This window comes from Cherax quadricarinatus, chromosome 54 (assembly GCF_038502225.1).
Source record: "Cherax quadricarinatus isolate ZL_2023a chromosome 54, ASM3850222v1, whole genome shotgun sequence".
NCBI lineage: Eukaryota > Metazoa > Arthropoda > Malacostraca > Decapoda > Parastacidae > Cherax > Cherax quadricarinatus.
This window is the reverse complement of record NC_091345.1, coordinates 792,976-808,811: the sequence shown is the minus strand read 5'-3', so window position 1 is coordinate 808,811 and position 15,836 is coordinate 792,976. Positions and strand designations below refer to the sequence as shown.

Below are 15,836 nucleotides of genomic sequence, written 5' to 3'. Positions count from 1 at the left end.
TTTATTTTTCCTGAATCCAAATTGGCAGGGGTTGAGTATGTTTTGAGCCGTTATAAATGAATACAGTCTCCTGTGCACGAGTTTCTCAAAGATTTTGGATAGCAATGGTAAGTTAGATATTGGCCTATAGTTGTTTAAGTCTGTAGGGTCACCACCTTTATGTATTGGTGTAACCCTTGCCATCTTGAGTAGTTTCGGGAAGGTGCTAGTCTCTAGTGACTTGTTAAAAAGTAATGAAATAGCATGCGAAAGGATATGGGCCGCTCTCTTGTACAGTAATGGTGGGACATGAGACAGATTCCCTGAGTTATTTTTAAGTGACTTTATAATCTCAGTGACTTCCGTGGGCTCAGTTGGTGCAAGATAGAAGGAATTAGGGAAATTCCCATCTAGGTAGTCCCCGGCATGGGCATTGGTATGTGGGATTTTACTGGCGAGATTAGATCCTATGGTTGAGAAGAAGTCGTTTATCTTGTTAGCTGTGTCAGTGGGATGTAGTGGTGTTTCATTAGGTTTAGTTAGGACAATATTCTTGGTTTTTCTCAGTTTGTGGGTCCCTAGAATCTGAGAGAGTGTTTTCCAGGTCTTTTTTATATCTCCTCTAGTGTCTGTAAATCTACTGGAGTAGTATAGTTGTTTGGCTTTCTTTATTACTTTGGTGAGAGCTGATGAATAGTGTTTAAGAATATCTTTGTGTATTAAGCCCTGTCTATATTGCTTTTCATATTGGTGTTTCTTGTCAATGGATTTCAGAATGGTGCTGGTTAGCCATGGGCAACCAAGCCGTTTGTTTGTGATCTGTTTTGTTTTTATAGGACAATGTTTGTTGTATAGTCTAAGTAATTTGTTAAGAAAAATGTCTGTCCAGTCATCAATACCATTGGCCTTGGAGAATTCTGTAGGCCAATCAACAGTCTCTAGGTCAGCTGTGAACTTCCTTACCGAGGCCTCGTCATGGAGTCTAAATGAGACTTTGTTGTATTCAAGTGGTGGTTTACTAATGTTTGTCAGGAGGAAGGTAGGGTAGTGGTCTGTAGTGCTATCTGTGATTATCCCTGATTTAAGGGGGGCTAGTATATTGGTCCATATGTGGTCTATTATGGTTGCACTTGTCTCAGTGAGCCTGGTTGGTTTAGTTATTGTTGGTATGAGAAGTGTGTTGTTCATATTGTTGATGAAATCAGTTACAGGCTGATCATCTAGTAAGCCAAGGTTGATGTTGAAGTCTCCAGCTAAGAGAAGGTGGTGCTTATTCATTTGTCTGTTTGTTATTAGTGACTTTAATTTCTCACTGAAATTTGGGATGTTTGTGTGAGGTATCCGGTAAATGGCACCGATTGTTATAGGCGTCTTAAGGTTTTTTACAGTAAAATTAGCAAAAATGTATTCCCCATATTCATCACTAAAGCAAGTGGTGCTAAGACAAGATAATTGGTTAGAGTAATAGATTGCAATACCACCTCTGCTCTGGACCTATTAATTAAATGAAATATACATCACCAGGAATGCTGGTAAATATATAAATTTGCGAACTGTATATTAAATTAAAAAATGATTATATATAAATGCACATTTATATAACAGAAGGAGAATATATCTTAATCATAACACTCACCAATTTGACTGGAGATTAAGTTGTATCATACTCAGAAAACCTCACTGTCTATACATGAAAATAACAACTGGCCAGAGTTATAACATAACAGACTTATCTGAGGTTCCTGGAGTTGTCCTGTCCTGTCGCCTGATATCTCAAGTTATGCAGGAATGCACATCCAACAATTTCGCCTCCTATTTGAGAGGTGTCAGCCCAATTTTAACCTCTAGAGCACGAAAATTCCTTCCCATTACACTAACGTTGTATCCAACGGTCTGTGACCAGGCCTCCTGGTGGATCAGAGCCTGATCAACCAGGCTGTTACTGCTGGCTGCACGCAAACGAACGTACAAGCCACAGCCCGGCTGGTCAGGTACCGACTTTAGGTGCTTGTCCAGTGCCAGGTAGGATTAGGCCTTAAATATAGGCGAATATTAGATAACTGGAAACCCAAAAATTAAATAATGAATACGGACGTTAGGTAGACACTAGCGTCAGTTGAAGCTCAGACACCTCACAATGAGAAGACATGACGTGTATAACATCCAGAGAACCAGCGTTAATACACTTGGACTGGGTCGACAAAATCTTAAGAAGCTTACACAAGTACTGTGGCTACTCACCTGTATCCAGGCACACCAGTCCTCCGTTTCCTGTCAGCATAGCTATCCAGTATTACTGCGGGAATGTGGGTTGAGGACGTTTGCGGGATAAACCAGGCGGACAAGCAAACACCTTAAGTCCTTCTCTAATGAGGGACTGAGGGTAAAGGAACATAGTGCTCCATACAACCGAGTTAACCCTTCACTCTTGTAAAGTGTGGAATTTCTTACAAAAGAAGTAGTAACTAGAAATATGTTGTAAGAGCCACTTGTGAGCCTGAGAGGATTAATCTCAGGGTGTTTAGTGTCAACAGCACTTGCCACGGTAGCAGCTTACGTGGGGACAGTTCGCACAGAAATTTCCAGAAAAAAAAAAACAGAATCAGAACCCCTGCCGATAGCATATGGAGCTCACCAAGGTAGTATTCTGGGTCCCTTGTTATTCCTCTGTTAGGTAAATGCCATGCCCATCAGTGTTAGTTAGTTTAATATGTTTATTATGCACCCCATACCCATCCTGTGGGCGGTAGTCAAAAGATTACAGAGGTACATAATTGGTCCAGGGACTGGGCCTCAAAGTTTTGATAGCTGAGCAAGTTACAGAGGTAATGAATTCACAATTTACAAAGGTAATGAACTCTCACAATTTACAAAGGTAATGAACTCCAGGTAGGTCTAGTCACAATCATGACAAGTTACAAAGGTATTTACAGATTACAGAGGTACACAATGGGTCCAGGGACCGGGCTCCAAAGTTTTGATGGCTGAACTAGGTACAAGGTAATGAACTCACAAGTTACAAAGGTAATGAACTCACAAGTTGCAAACTCCTACTGTATGCGGATGACAGTGCTCTGTTAGTGTCAGGTAAAGACCCACAAGATAAGATATAGCTAATGTAATAACACATTAACACTGGAACTGAAGTCCTGCAGCGAATGGTTAGTAGACAACAAACTATCGTTACACCTCGGAAAAACAGAAGCCATACGCTTTGGCACTCATTGGAAATAAGAACAACCCCAATGGAAATAAGTCATTCTGTCTTACTTTTTTGGGTTATCCTAGGTTCTTTCTACTCATATGCTGCTATGTATGATAATCAACGCAACTGTATTTGTGTATACCTGAATCAATATACTAAACATAAACTGAGAAGGGTAAATAATAATAATAATAATAATAATAATAATAATAATAATTATAATAATAATAATATCTGTATTTACTACAAGTACATGTAGAAGGTATACAGTCCTAGCTGACATCACTGACATACCACTATATAGAAAGCCCCTTGTTATGCAAAGCATTTCGGGCAAATTAAATCAGTGTCCCAGGATGTAATGGGTAACCCATCACTTCAGTTTCCTCAGTAAAATATCTGGGAATCCCTTTTGAACCATGTATGTAAGGAGAACTGATAAGGAACAGTGTAGTAAAGAAAGGGAATGCCAGACTGAAGTTGCTGTACAAACAAGCACAGTGTCTACCTACTGAGGCTCGCAGGACCCTATGTCTAGCTCTTATACAATGTCATATGGATTACTCTTGACATAAAAAAAAATGATAAACTGCAAATCGCCCAGAACAAAATGATAAGATTCATCCTGGACCTGGGTCCAGGAGAGCATGTACGCTAGGATGAATTACAACAATTGGATATGCTGAATGTTGAAGACAAGAGTAAAACAACTGAAGTTAAATCAGGTTTATAAAATTATTCACAGTGTCCAGAATATCTTTCTACCAACTTTGTTAAGGTTGGGAGCCAAAGCAATCACAGTACTAGGTGGAGACAGCACAACCTTGTAGTACCCACAGTCAGTGGACAGGTTTCAAACACCTTTCATTGTACATCAGTAAAGGAATGGAACAGACTGCCTGCACATGTCAAAGCCAGTTATAGCATGAACCAGTTCAAGAAGAAAGCCAAAAGGTGCCTAATGAATATAGCGACAGAAAGGGAGGAGAATGATTTTTTATTTTTTTAACTATCACAAATGTAAATATTAACTCATTTTACCTTATTCCTAGTACATCTCCTTTATAGTATAATAAAAAGATATGATCTCCTTTATAGTATAATAAAAAAGTATTAAATGGACCCCAATGGAAATGAGTCATTTTGTCTGACTTTGGGTTATTCAGATGTATGGAGGTCCTGACTCTGCTGGGGCTTGGCGAGAAAATTCCACCTCGTCTATTTGGGATCTTCTAATTTCTGTTTCTATTTAGAAAGTGACAACTATTCTCTTATCTTACAAAGTAAAGCGGAGCTGGATACAGCGTAAGCTGTCAGTGGCCCTTGTAAACCCAAGTGACTAAGAAGAAAAGTAGAAAATAAGGAAAGTGACATCTTTTACAGGTACGGTATTCAGTCAAATCAAATTTTGTTTCTTTGCAAGTAGTACATTGAGATTATGTATTTACAATAATGAGCTGCAGTGCAGAGAGAGCCTCTATCATGCCTGGACATTATGGGCAGACTTAATTTAATGGCTTACTGACTACTGAATACTAAAGGAATTTATCATAGTTAATAATAATAATAATATATTTATTTACTACAAGTACATGTATTAGGTATATAGGCCTAGCTGACATCAGTGACATACTATTATATAGAAAGTCATTTGTTATGCTAACTTGTTTAGCTAACATACGTGTAAATTTGACCTTATTCCTAGTAATGACCCTCGTATTGTAGATAGTCTTAATGACCTTGGTGTAGTAGATAGTCTTTTTAGTATGATAATAAGATGTTATCTTCATTGTAGAATAATAAGAAAATATTATAACCTTTATATTATAATAATAAGGTAAAAGGACCCCAATGGAAATAAGTCACTCTGTCTGACTTTTTTGGGTTATCCTAGGGTCTCTACACATATGCTGCTATGTATGATAATTCTATGTAACTGTATTTGTGTATACCTGAATAAACTTACTTACTTAACATTTCGGGCAAATTAGGTCAGTGTCCCAGGATGCGACCCACACCAGTCCACTAACACCCAGGTACCATTTTACTGATGGGGAACATAGACAACAGGTGTAAAAAAAACACGCCCAGTGTTTCTACTCTGGCTGGGAATTGAACCCGGACCCTCGCCGTGTGAAGCTTTAACCACCAGGCCACTAGAACCCCCTGTACAATAGTTCTATTAATTGTAAATGAATCTAATTTATATAAACTAAAGGAAATATTCATATTATTTTCAAAACTGCTTTTTATGAAACATGATAAGATAAGATAAGATAAGATTTTGTTCGGATTTTTAACCCCGGAGGGCTAGCCACCCAGGATAACCCAAGAAAGTCAGTGCGTCATCGAGGACTGTCTAACTTATTTCCATTGGGGTCCTTAATCTTGTCCCCCAGGATGCGACCCACACCAGTCGACTAACACCCAGGTACCTATTTGCTGCTAGGTGAACAGGTGTAAGGAAACGTGTCGAAATGTTTCCACCCGCCGGGAATCGAACCCGGGCCCTCCGTGTGTGAAGCGGGAGCTTTAGCCACCAGGCCACCGGGCCACATGATTCAATTATATTCCTGGGAATATTATATTATGGGTACATAACATTGTGGTTTGCTAAAAGTAGTTTGCAGTATGAGAATGCTATAATTGGGTGTAGGGCAGTACTGTTTTGGGTACCTACACTGACTTCCTACAAATAAATACTACTCACCTCTCTTCCTACATTAAGACTACACATATTTTAAGGTAAATAATGAGTGTACTGTATGTGTATTTTAAATATCATAAGTATGACACAGGGAGCCATGGCTACCTACACCTGACTTCATACAAATAAGTACTACTCACCTCTCGCCCTACATTAAGATTACAAATACTTTAAGATAAGTAATGAATGTACTGTGTATGTATTTTACTTTTTGTGTTTTTAATGCCTAGTTCTATTACTAACTTAATATAATTTAGTGTAAACTTGTTGTCTGGCATTTATATGCATTTATAAATGGAAAAAACGGCGCTCTGCTTTCCAGCGCTTTCCGGCGGTAGTTTGGAACCTAACCCAATGTATAAGTGGGGCCCTACTGTATGCAGTCGTGAATGGATTAACATTATTTATACAATTATTGCAATAAGGCATAACAGTAAATCTTATATTTTTTTGTGTGAATAAAAATTACAAATTATTTATATTGTAATAATAATAATATGTATAATAATAATATGTATAATAATAATATGTATAATAATAATAGTATAATATAATACAATAAAAATAATATACATATAATAATAATACATGTATAATAATAATGTACTACATAATAATAATTATAATAGACGGTTTCAGAAGGCCGTCACTAGATGGCGGTTGTGGCCGCCTCCACTTGTTACATAATGACATATTTTATTCATTCTAGAGTATATATCAGGTTTCTATGTTATTTATATTGTTTATGTCATATTAGATGAAGTGTATTAGATAAATAAGCTGTATACCTGGAGTTTACCTGGAGAGAGTTCCGGGGGTCAACGCCCCCGCGGCCCGGTCTGTGACCAGGCCTCCTGGTGGATCAGAGCCTGATCAACCAGGCTGTTGCTGCTGGCTGCACGCAAACCAACGTACGAGCCACAGCCCGGCTGATCAGGAACTGACTTTAGGTGCTTGTCCAGTGCCAGCTTGAAGACTGCCAGGGGTCTGTTGGTAATCCCCCTTATGTGTGCTGGGAGGCAGTTGAACAGTCTCGGGCCCCTGACACTTATTGTATGGTCTCTTAACGTGCTAGTGACACCCCTGCTTTTCATTGGGGGGATGGTGCATCGTCTGCCAAGTCTTTTGCTTTCGTAGTGTATAGATGATATTAGCGAAATTATTCAAGAAGTACAGTGGTCCCTCGGCCAACGATGGCATCACCTTACGTTAAATCCAGCATACGATACATTTTAACGCAAAAATTTTGCCTCGTCTCATGCTAAAAAACTCACCTCACGCGAATCGTCCGAGACGCGTCCCACGTGTGGCCTGAGCACGCCTCAGCTGCCCCGTGGGTGCCAGTGTTTACAAGCCAGCCAGTGTGGTCGCATCCATGCATACAATCAGAACATTTCATATTATCACAGCATTTTTAGTGATTGTACCTGCAAAATAAGTCACCATGGGCCCCAAGAAAGCTTCTAGTGCCAACCGTGCAGTAAAAAAGGTGAAAATTACTATGGAAATGAAGAAAGAGATAATTGCTAAGTACGAAAGTGGAGTGCATGTCCCGGAGCTGGCCAGGTTGTATACCAAACCCCAGTCAACCATCGCTATTATTGTGGCCAACAAAACAGCAATCAAGGAAGCTGTTCTTGCAAAAGGTGCAGTTTTCGAAACCGAGATCGCAAGCACTCGAAGATGTTGAGAGACTGTTATTAGTGTGGATAAACGAAAAACAGATAGCAGGAGATACCATCTCTCAAGCGATCATATGTAAAAAGGGTGGGAAATATGTACTGTCGTACCATTATCGTACTATCGTACAATAATTTCAGCATACGATGAGCATTCAGGAACGGATTAATATCGTAAGGTTGGGGTCCACTGTACAACAATAAATACCATACAAAAATACAGTGCAAAGTCGCTGTTTTAATCCAAAAACATGGTCAAAGTTTTTTTTTTCTTCATTACACACTGTGTGCTGCAGGATTTTTTTTTATACTGCGCACACTGACCACATAGACCCAGATTTGAGGGCGCTAGAATTTAGACATAGTATTACGTCAAAAACCCTGGTGCGTAAGCCATACTAGTACGTCTGAAACTCTGAAAGGGTTAAAAAATGTATTTTTTGTGAATATTTTTGGGTGTCTGGAACAGATTAATTGTATTTACATTAATTCTTATGGGAAATATTGCTTTGAATTTAGGCTGTTTCGAATTTAGGCTGACCTGGAATGGATTACGGCCGAAAAACGAGGTTCCACTGTATTTGCAACACTGATTCCCTTTACACCCTATCATCTGCCTTTTCTAAATGCATAAAAGCAACAAAGAACTCTTTGCCCTTATCTCACCTTCAAGGACCATAACATTGTATCAATTGCATCTGCTAGAAAAATGACAGGATGGATAATGAGAACCTTCAAAACTAGGGAGGCCAAGCCCATGATGACACTCTTCAGGTCACTTGTTCTATCTAGGCTGGAATATTGCTGCACTCTAACAGCACCTTTCAAGGCAGGTGAAATTGCCGACCTAGAAAATGTACAGAGAACTTTCACGGCGCGCATAACGGAGATAAAACACCTCAATTACTGGGAGCGCTTGAGGTTTCTAAACCTGTATTCCCTGGAACGCAGGAGGGAGAGATACATGATTATATACACCTGGAAAATCCTAGAGGGACTAGTACCGAACTTGCACACGAAAATCACTCACTACGAAAGCAAAAGACTTGGCAGACGATGCACTATCCCCCCAATGAAAAGCAGGGGTGTCACTAGCACGTTAAGAGACCATACAATAAGTGTCAGGGGCCCAAGACTGTTCAACTGCCTCCCAGCACACATAAGGGGGATTACCAACAGACCCCTGGCAGTCTTCAAGCTGGCACTGGACAAGCACCTAAAGTCAGTTCCTGATCAGCCGGGCTGTGGCTCGTACATTGGTTTGCGTGCAGCCAGCAGCAACAGCCTGGTTGATCAGGCGCTGATCCACCAGGAGGCCTGGTCACAGACCGGGCCGCGGGGGCGTTGACCCTCGAAACTCTCTCCAGGTAAACTCCAGGTGTATTATTCAGTATTATGATTCAGTGTAAACACTTTGGTCTTCACATTCCCTACCCTTATTATATCCTCTTTGCTCCTCTGCAATCCTATTTTGTCTACCCCTGACTCCGTCAATAATAATTCTACCGTAGACTTGACCTGGAATACTCAACATGCTTATCTCCTTTTAATTCTTACATTCTCTCATACATTCTCTCTTACATTCTCTGCATACTCTCTGCCAATCCTTGGGTATGTCTCCATCTTTCATGCATATATTGGAGAAATACACCAACCACTCAAACGTTATATGTCCACCTGCTTTTATTATTTCTGTCTTTATCCTGTTGACTCCCGTTGGTTTACCCTATTTTGTGCTACCCATTAACTCGTGCACTTTTCCCCACATCCACCTAAGGCTCCTCCTCCAGTCATGTACAAGCTTTTCTTCCCTGTACAGTGTGTGGAATGAATACCTTCCTTTCATCAATAACATTCAAAAACTTGTCAGAATATTCTCTCCATCTTCCCAGTACTTGCACTTGCTCATCTGTTTTCCCTCTTGTTTCTCCTTCATATGCCATTTTAGTTATTATTTATTTTCATCTCCCTTTAGATACTAAAATTGTCCTTAGTTGATCCTTTTTTGAAGCTGCCTGTTGGCTTTGTTTTATAATACAGTAGGGCCCCACTTATACAGCGGGTTAGGTTCCAGGCTGTCGCCGGAAAGCAGACATCGCCGGAAGGCAGAACACCATTTTTTTCCATTTATAAATGCATATAAATGCCAGACAACAAGTATACACTAAATTATATTAAGTTTGTAATAGAACCAAGCATTAAAAACACACAAAGTAAAATACATTCACAGTAAATTCATTACTTATCTTAAAGTATTTGTAATCTTAATGTAGGGAGAGAGGTGAGTAGTACTTATTTGTAGGAAGTCAGGTGCAGGTAGCCCAGGTGTAGGTAGCCCTGGCTCCCCGTCTCATACTTAATATATGATATTTAAAACATCCCAGAGGTAAAATACACATACAGTACACTCATTATTTACTTTAAAATATGTGTAGTCTTAATATAGGAAGAGAGGTGAGTAGTATTTAGTTGTAGGTGTAGTATTTATTTGTAGGTAGTATTTATTTGTAGGTAGCCGGTAGGTGTAGACTGGGCTACACCTACCGGCTACCTACACTGTGGCCCAGAGCCATATTATTAACATCGACATGCCTTGTTCACTGAATTTAATCATTTCTAACAACTACCTTTAGATGCCATCATAAACGAAGGTAGAAGTAATGAATAATTCATGCCGAAAATTGTAAACAAAAGCTGAGTGAGGGAGTGGCTGGGCCAAACGCAGATTCATATGTTTTCTCTGATGGCTGAGCAGAGAAAACGTAATGTTGTCCCTCCACCCGGCTACCACACAGGTCCACAAGTATTATTATCAGAGTATATAAAATATGCAATAACTGCCAGACAACAAGTTTACACTAACTTATATTAAGTTAGCAATAGAAATAGGCATTAAAAACACAATAAAAGGTAAGATACACACAGAGTACACTTATTACTTACCTTAAAATATTAATATTAATGTGTGAGAGGTGAGTGGCAGGGTGTTTATTGAATAAAATCAGAATAGCACACCATCATCCTCTAACTTGGCACTTAAAGCAAGAGGCTTACGACTTCTCTTTTTATCACAGCTAACCTTAGACGCCATCGTCAAAGAGAGCTAACTAGTTAACGAAAGAGTAAACGAGAGAGAGAATGAGATACAGAGTTGAGACAATGTTAGAACACAAACTGAACAGGTAGTGGACGATCACTTGGTCAGGTGAAATAAATGCGTATTAATATGTGTCTAGTTTTAGTTCATTCACGTCCATTTGTAAGAGTTTGTAAAACATTTACCTCAATATTTTTTTTATTATAAGAATAATTACCTCACAATATAAATATTCTTACATTGTGTAAAAGTTGTACAAGTTAGGTTGTGTACAAGTTAGTTAGAGCTAACTAGTTAACAAAAGAGTAAACGAGAGAGAGAACGAGATACAGAGTTGAGACAATGTAAGAACACAAACTGAACAGGTAGTGGACGATCACTTGGTCAGGTGAAATAAATGCGTATTAATATGTGTCTACTTTTAGTTCATTCACGTCCATTTGTAAGAGTTTGTAAAACATTTACCTCAATATTTTTTTATTATAAGAATAATTACCTCACAATATAAATATTCTTACATTGTGTACAAGTTGTACAAGTTAGTTCAGAATAAACAAAGAGCAACACACCATTTTTAGAGTGAATGAAGATAATAATAATAATAATAATAATAATATTATTATTATTATTATTATTATTATTATTATTATTATTATTATTATTATAAAGAGCACTAAACCCACAAGGGTCGTGAATTGCTATATATAGAGTAAAGGCATACGAAAAGAATATTTTTCTACAGGTATCCCCCAGTTTGACTAGAGAAAACATAATTCTTCCGACACTATCTACTCAGCTGCTTGGTAAACAAATCTCATATTTACGTCAATTTTTATTCTGTGAGTGTATGTATCATGTTTATATGCTATGTTATGGGTTTCATATACAATTTTGAGGAGAATATCATAGGTGGATTAATGAAAATGCCTATATTGATGTAACATAAGACATTTAGTGTGCCAAAGAGTGGTTGTTATTATGTAGTATTGGCGTCATGAGTAGAGAGAGACTTAGCGATTTTAATGTGTACCTGCACACCAGCACAGTGTGTAAGTATATTTAAGTACAGGTACACTTAAGTATAAATATCAGAGTACATATAAAATATGCAGTAACTTTAAAACACTTGAAATTTTGGAAAGTTTCCTGACATAATAAATGAGGTCACGGAAAAGCGCCGTAAAGCGGGGCCTTACTGTATTTCTTTTAAATTTGGCAGTTGGCAAATTAAATGGGCCAATAATATTGCACTCATTCTCTTTTAGCTTTAGACTTTATGCTTCGCAAAAGTTGGGTTTGTAGAGCTACCAGCATACTATATTATTTTGGGAAAACTCAAACAAATCCACTGTGTTTTGGATATCACAAAATTGATACTATGTTATAAAGTAAAGTTTATTCTTGTTTATCTCTCTACTCCAGAACTGTCTTCCAGTGATCATATTTTAAAGTTATCTGTGGGCTTGATTTTTGTTTTACAGTATTTTTCAGTAAACCAGCTAAGTTATTCTACTCATTTTTCTCTATATTAAACACAAAACCTGACCTTAAAGGTTAAATGTAAAACTACAGGTCTACCATCACAAATCCAGCAGTCAGACATCCAGTTCCATCAATTATTCAGCACTAATGTCGGCTAACATAATTTCAAATTTCCAGGGTCGCCACACCAACTGCTGGCACTGTTTGGTGGCGCTACTTGCTTTGCAAGTCATTCCAGTTTCTTTTTCCCTATTTATTGTCATACCCTGCTTTTAGCATAACCCATGGTTCCAACAAATAAATGTTTCTCATTGTGTAAAGCACATACACAGTACATGTACATTGTCCATAAAAGATAAGGTGGCTTTGAAGCCACTGTTGGTTCCCATGAGCTCAGTCTCGTGATACAGGGGAATATGCTTTATTATTACGCTAATATCAACACTACGGCTTATTTGCCTATCACAGTTGATCTAATACGACATAATAAACAATATAAATAACATAAAAACATGTTAAATACTCCAGAATTAATAATATTTGGCATAATGCCAAGCGCCTTGACAGAGGTATGAAGATGATATAGGATACAAGTACCATTCTCCTATCCCTGTCTTGGGGGTTTATATTAGAGAAAACGAAGTATAGCACATGGCTAACTGTGATACACACTCGTACTGCACCATAAAACTGAAACAAAAAAGCTATTTTGTCTATTTAGATCATCATACATAGCAACATATGTGTAGAGAACCTAGGATAACCCAAAATAGTCAGTGGCTTATTTCTAGTACCTGGCTTGGGCTTGCCATACATGATTTTTGGTAAATATTCAATTCCTGGCCAGGGTAGAAACATTGGATGTGTTACTTTACACCTGTTGTCTTTGTTCACCCATCAGTAAATGGGTGCCCAGGTGTTAGTGGACTAGTGTGGGTCTTATCCTGGGACACTGGCCTAATTTGCCTGAAATGCTTAGCATAACAAGAGCTTTCTATATAGTAGTATGTCACTGATGTCAGCTAGGCCTGTATACCATGTACATGTACTTGTAGTAAATAAAGATTTATTATTATTATTATTATTTTTCTCTCAGTTGTTTGTGGTGGAAAGATGCTTCTTAACGTACACCAAAAATTAAAAAAAAATTGGACAAATTAGGGAGTTCACTTCTCACCCATTAGCTGCATCTTTGCGGTATATTTTTGTGTGGTTTTCATGGTTATATTCTCGTTTTTTTTTTTATCTCATTTGAAAGAATGGAAGATTTACAGTAGACCGTCATTTAGCACGAGTTTATTTGGCACGATTTGGGCATAGCATGATTGAAGAATTGTGGCACAATTTTATGTAACACGTTGTATGATGTATTTAACACGGTTCAGTTTGCGGGGAGGGGAAAAAAACTTCACTTTTCTCAAGCAGCCACCTTGTTGTGGTTCAGCTGGGGAGATCTCCTGGCATCTGCAGCCACCCCCCGACACCACCCCACCATCAAAGCACTCGTACTTCATACGTGTCCAGTCCAGTTTCTCTGCTACAAGCTTGTGATTGTGAATCGTGTTTTGATCTTTTAATTGCTATATCTTGTATCTGCCAAGCAATCATGACACCCAGTAAGCATATCAGTGTTGCTCAAAGTGGCAAGAAAAGGTGTAAGCATTTAAGTCTTAGAATTAACGAAGGAAACAAAGATAGTATTAGATGAGACATCCTGTGGCCTTAATGAAATGTTACTTTGTACACATAAAAAAGAGGCAAACATAAGTTTGTGTGACTGACTTACTGACTGAATGACTGACTTACTGAATGACTTGACTGACTTACTGAATGACTTAACTGACTTGCTGAATCACTTGACCGACTTACTGAATAACTTGATTGAATGACTTAAAGTTAGACACTCCAGTACAATGTTCAACTTCAATACCAGAACCTCTACCATCCACCTCAGCCCAGTAGGGCCACAGCATAACTCTCCACTTTCTTCACAATCATCCACAAACACCAGCACCCACAATTTAAGGTAAGAAATACTATTATTTCTGTTACATTTGTAGTCTTAAGCAGTAAAAACAACATAATACATCATAACAATGAACTACAATTACATTTTCACTTTTATTTTTGTAAGATGTGGAGGCCTAAAAAAAGTTGTTTGGCATTTTTGGGGCTCTCAGGAATGTAACCCAATTTTTCCCATAAGTTCTTCAGTTCATCTGACACGGTTTTACTTAACACAGTGTTTTCAGGAATGTAACAACTGTGTTTAATGATGGTCTACTGTATTACAGAAATAGATATGATTTTATTGGTTTCACAGTGAAAAGTACCTTGAAATTGAGCTCAAAGCAGTGGAAACATTCGAACTTTCTTGTGTAAATCAAGTTGGTTAATTTTATTAAGTGTATTCTAACCTAACCACTCAGTAATCCGGCAAACTCAATAATCCAGCACACTTCAGGTCCCAATGATGCCGGACCTGTACCAGCTGGCACTGTTATTTTACTCGAATTTTCACAAAAGCATTAAGTTTTATTACCAGTTAATGCCAAAAGAATTTATGTAGACAGGTGAGTGAGTTCTGGAAAGATGCTAGACTAATTATGATTTTTAACAACTGCTGTGTGTAAGGTACTGTTTGTATACAACTAAATTTTTCAGGCACTCCACCCTGATAATCATCAAAGATGGTTGACTGGTTCTATGTGGCACTTGGACTTGTTGGTCTGCTGCATCTACTACTGGGATGCTGCACGTTCTATCAGATAATTCTCCTCATCAGCTTCTTAGCTTTTCTGCGGTAAGAAGGCTAATACATTGTGTTGTTACACTAGTGTATGGTTTTAATTGTGGTTATGAATGTTATTAATACTGATCTTTTTTTGTGTTGTAGTTTGTCTTAAGTGCTAATGTGGGCCAGCTGGCCTACACATGTACTTTTGACTTATTATTATTATTGTTATTATTCTTTCCTTCTTTCAACACACCGGCCATATCCCACCGAGGTGGGGTGGCCCAAAAGGAAAAAGGAAAGTTTCTCCTTTTACATTTAGTAATATATACAGGAGAAGAGGTTACTAGCCCCTTGCTCCCGGCATTTTAGTCACCTCTTACAACATGCATGGCTTACGGAGGAAGAATTCTGTTCCACTTCCCCATGGAGGTAAGAGGAAATAAACAAGAACAAGAACTAGAAAGAAAATAGAAGAAAACCCAAAGGGGTGTGTGTATATATATATATGCTTGTACATGCATGTGTAGTGTGACCTAAGTGTAAGTAGAAGTAGCAAGACGTACCTGAAATCTTGCATGTGTATGAGACAGAAAAAAAAGACACCAGCAATCCTACCATCATGTAAAACAGTTACAGGCTTCTGTTTTACACTCGCTTGGCAGGACGGTAGTACCTCCCTGGGCGGTTGCTGTCTACCAACCTACTACCTATATTATTATTATTATTATTATTATTATATTCATAAAAAAATGTTAACCTTGTTCCAAATGCCTTGTTGTTTTGGCAGTTTCAGTTTATAACATCTAAAAATAGAAGTACATTTGCTGCACTGACTATAAGAGCAAAAAAAAACAGGAGCTAGTTAAGATGAATATTCTCACACAATTGAATTAAGGCTGCAGTTAATTCATCTAAAACCAGCATACAGCAGAATCAACAAGACTAGAAAA

At 38.2% G+C, this 15,836-nt stretch overlaps 1 protein-coding gene across 2 annotated transcripts in view; it reads left to right on the top strand.

Annotated features, from left to right (window-relative positions):
• Positions 1-4,368: 4,368 nt before the first annotated feature.
• The window catches only part of LOC128699105 (dehydrogenase/reductase SDR family member 7), a 72,637-nt gene continuing 61,169 nt past the window's right edge, over positions 4,369-15,836 (top strand). Inside the window, exons 1-2 of one of the 2 annotated variants that reach the window (XM_053791621.2) lie at positions 4,369-4,567; positions 14,814-14,952. In XM_053791621.2, the coding sequence (XP_053647596.1) occupies positions 14,840-14,952 (113 nt within the window). In that variant the 5' untranslated portion in view covers positions 4,369-4,567; positions 14,814-14,839. The remainder of the gene's footprint in view (positions 4,568-14,813; positions 14,953-15,836) is intronic. The other variant, XM_053791620.2, reaches the window with a different exon arrangement.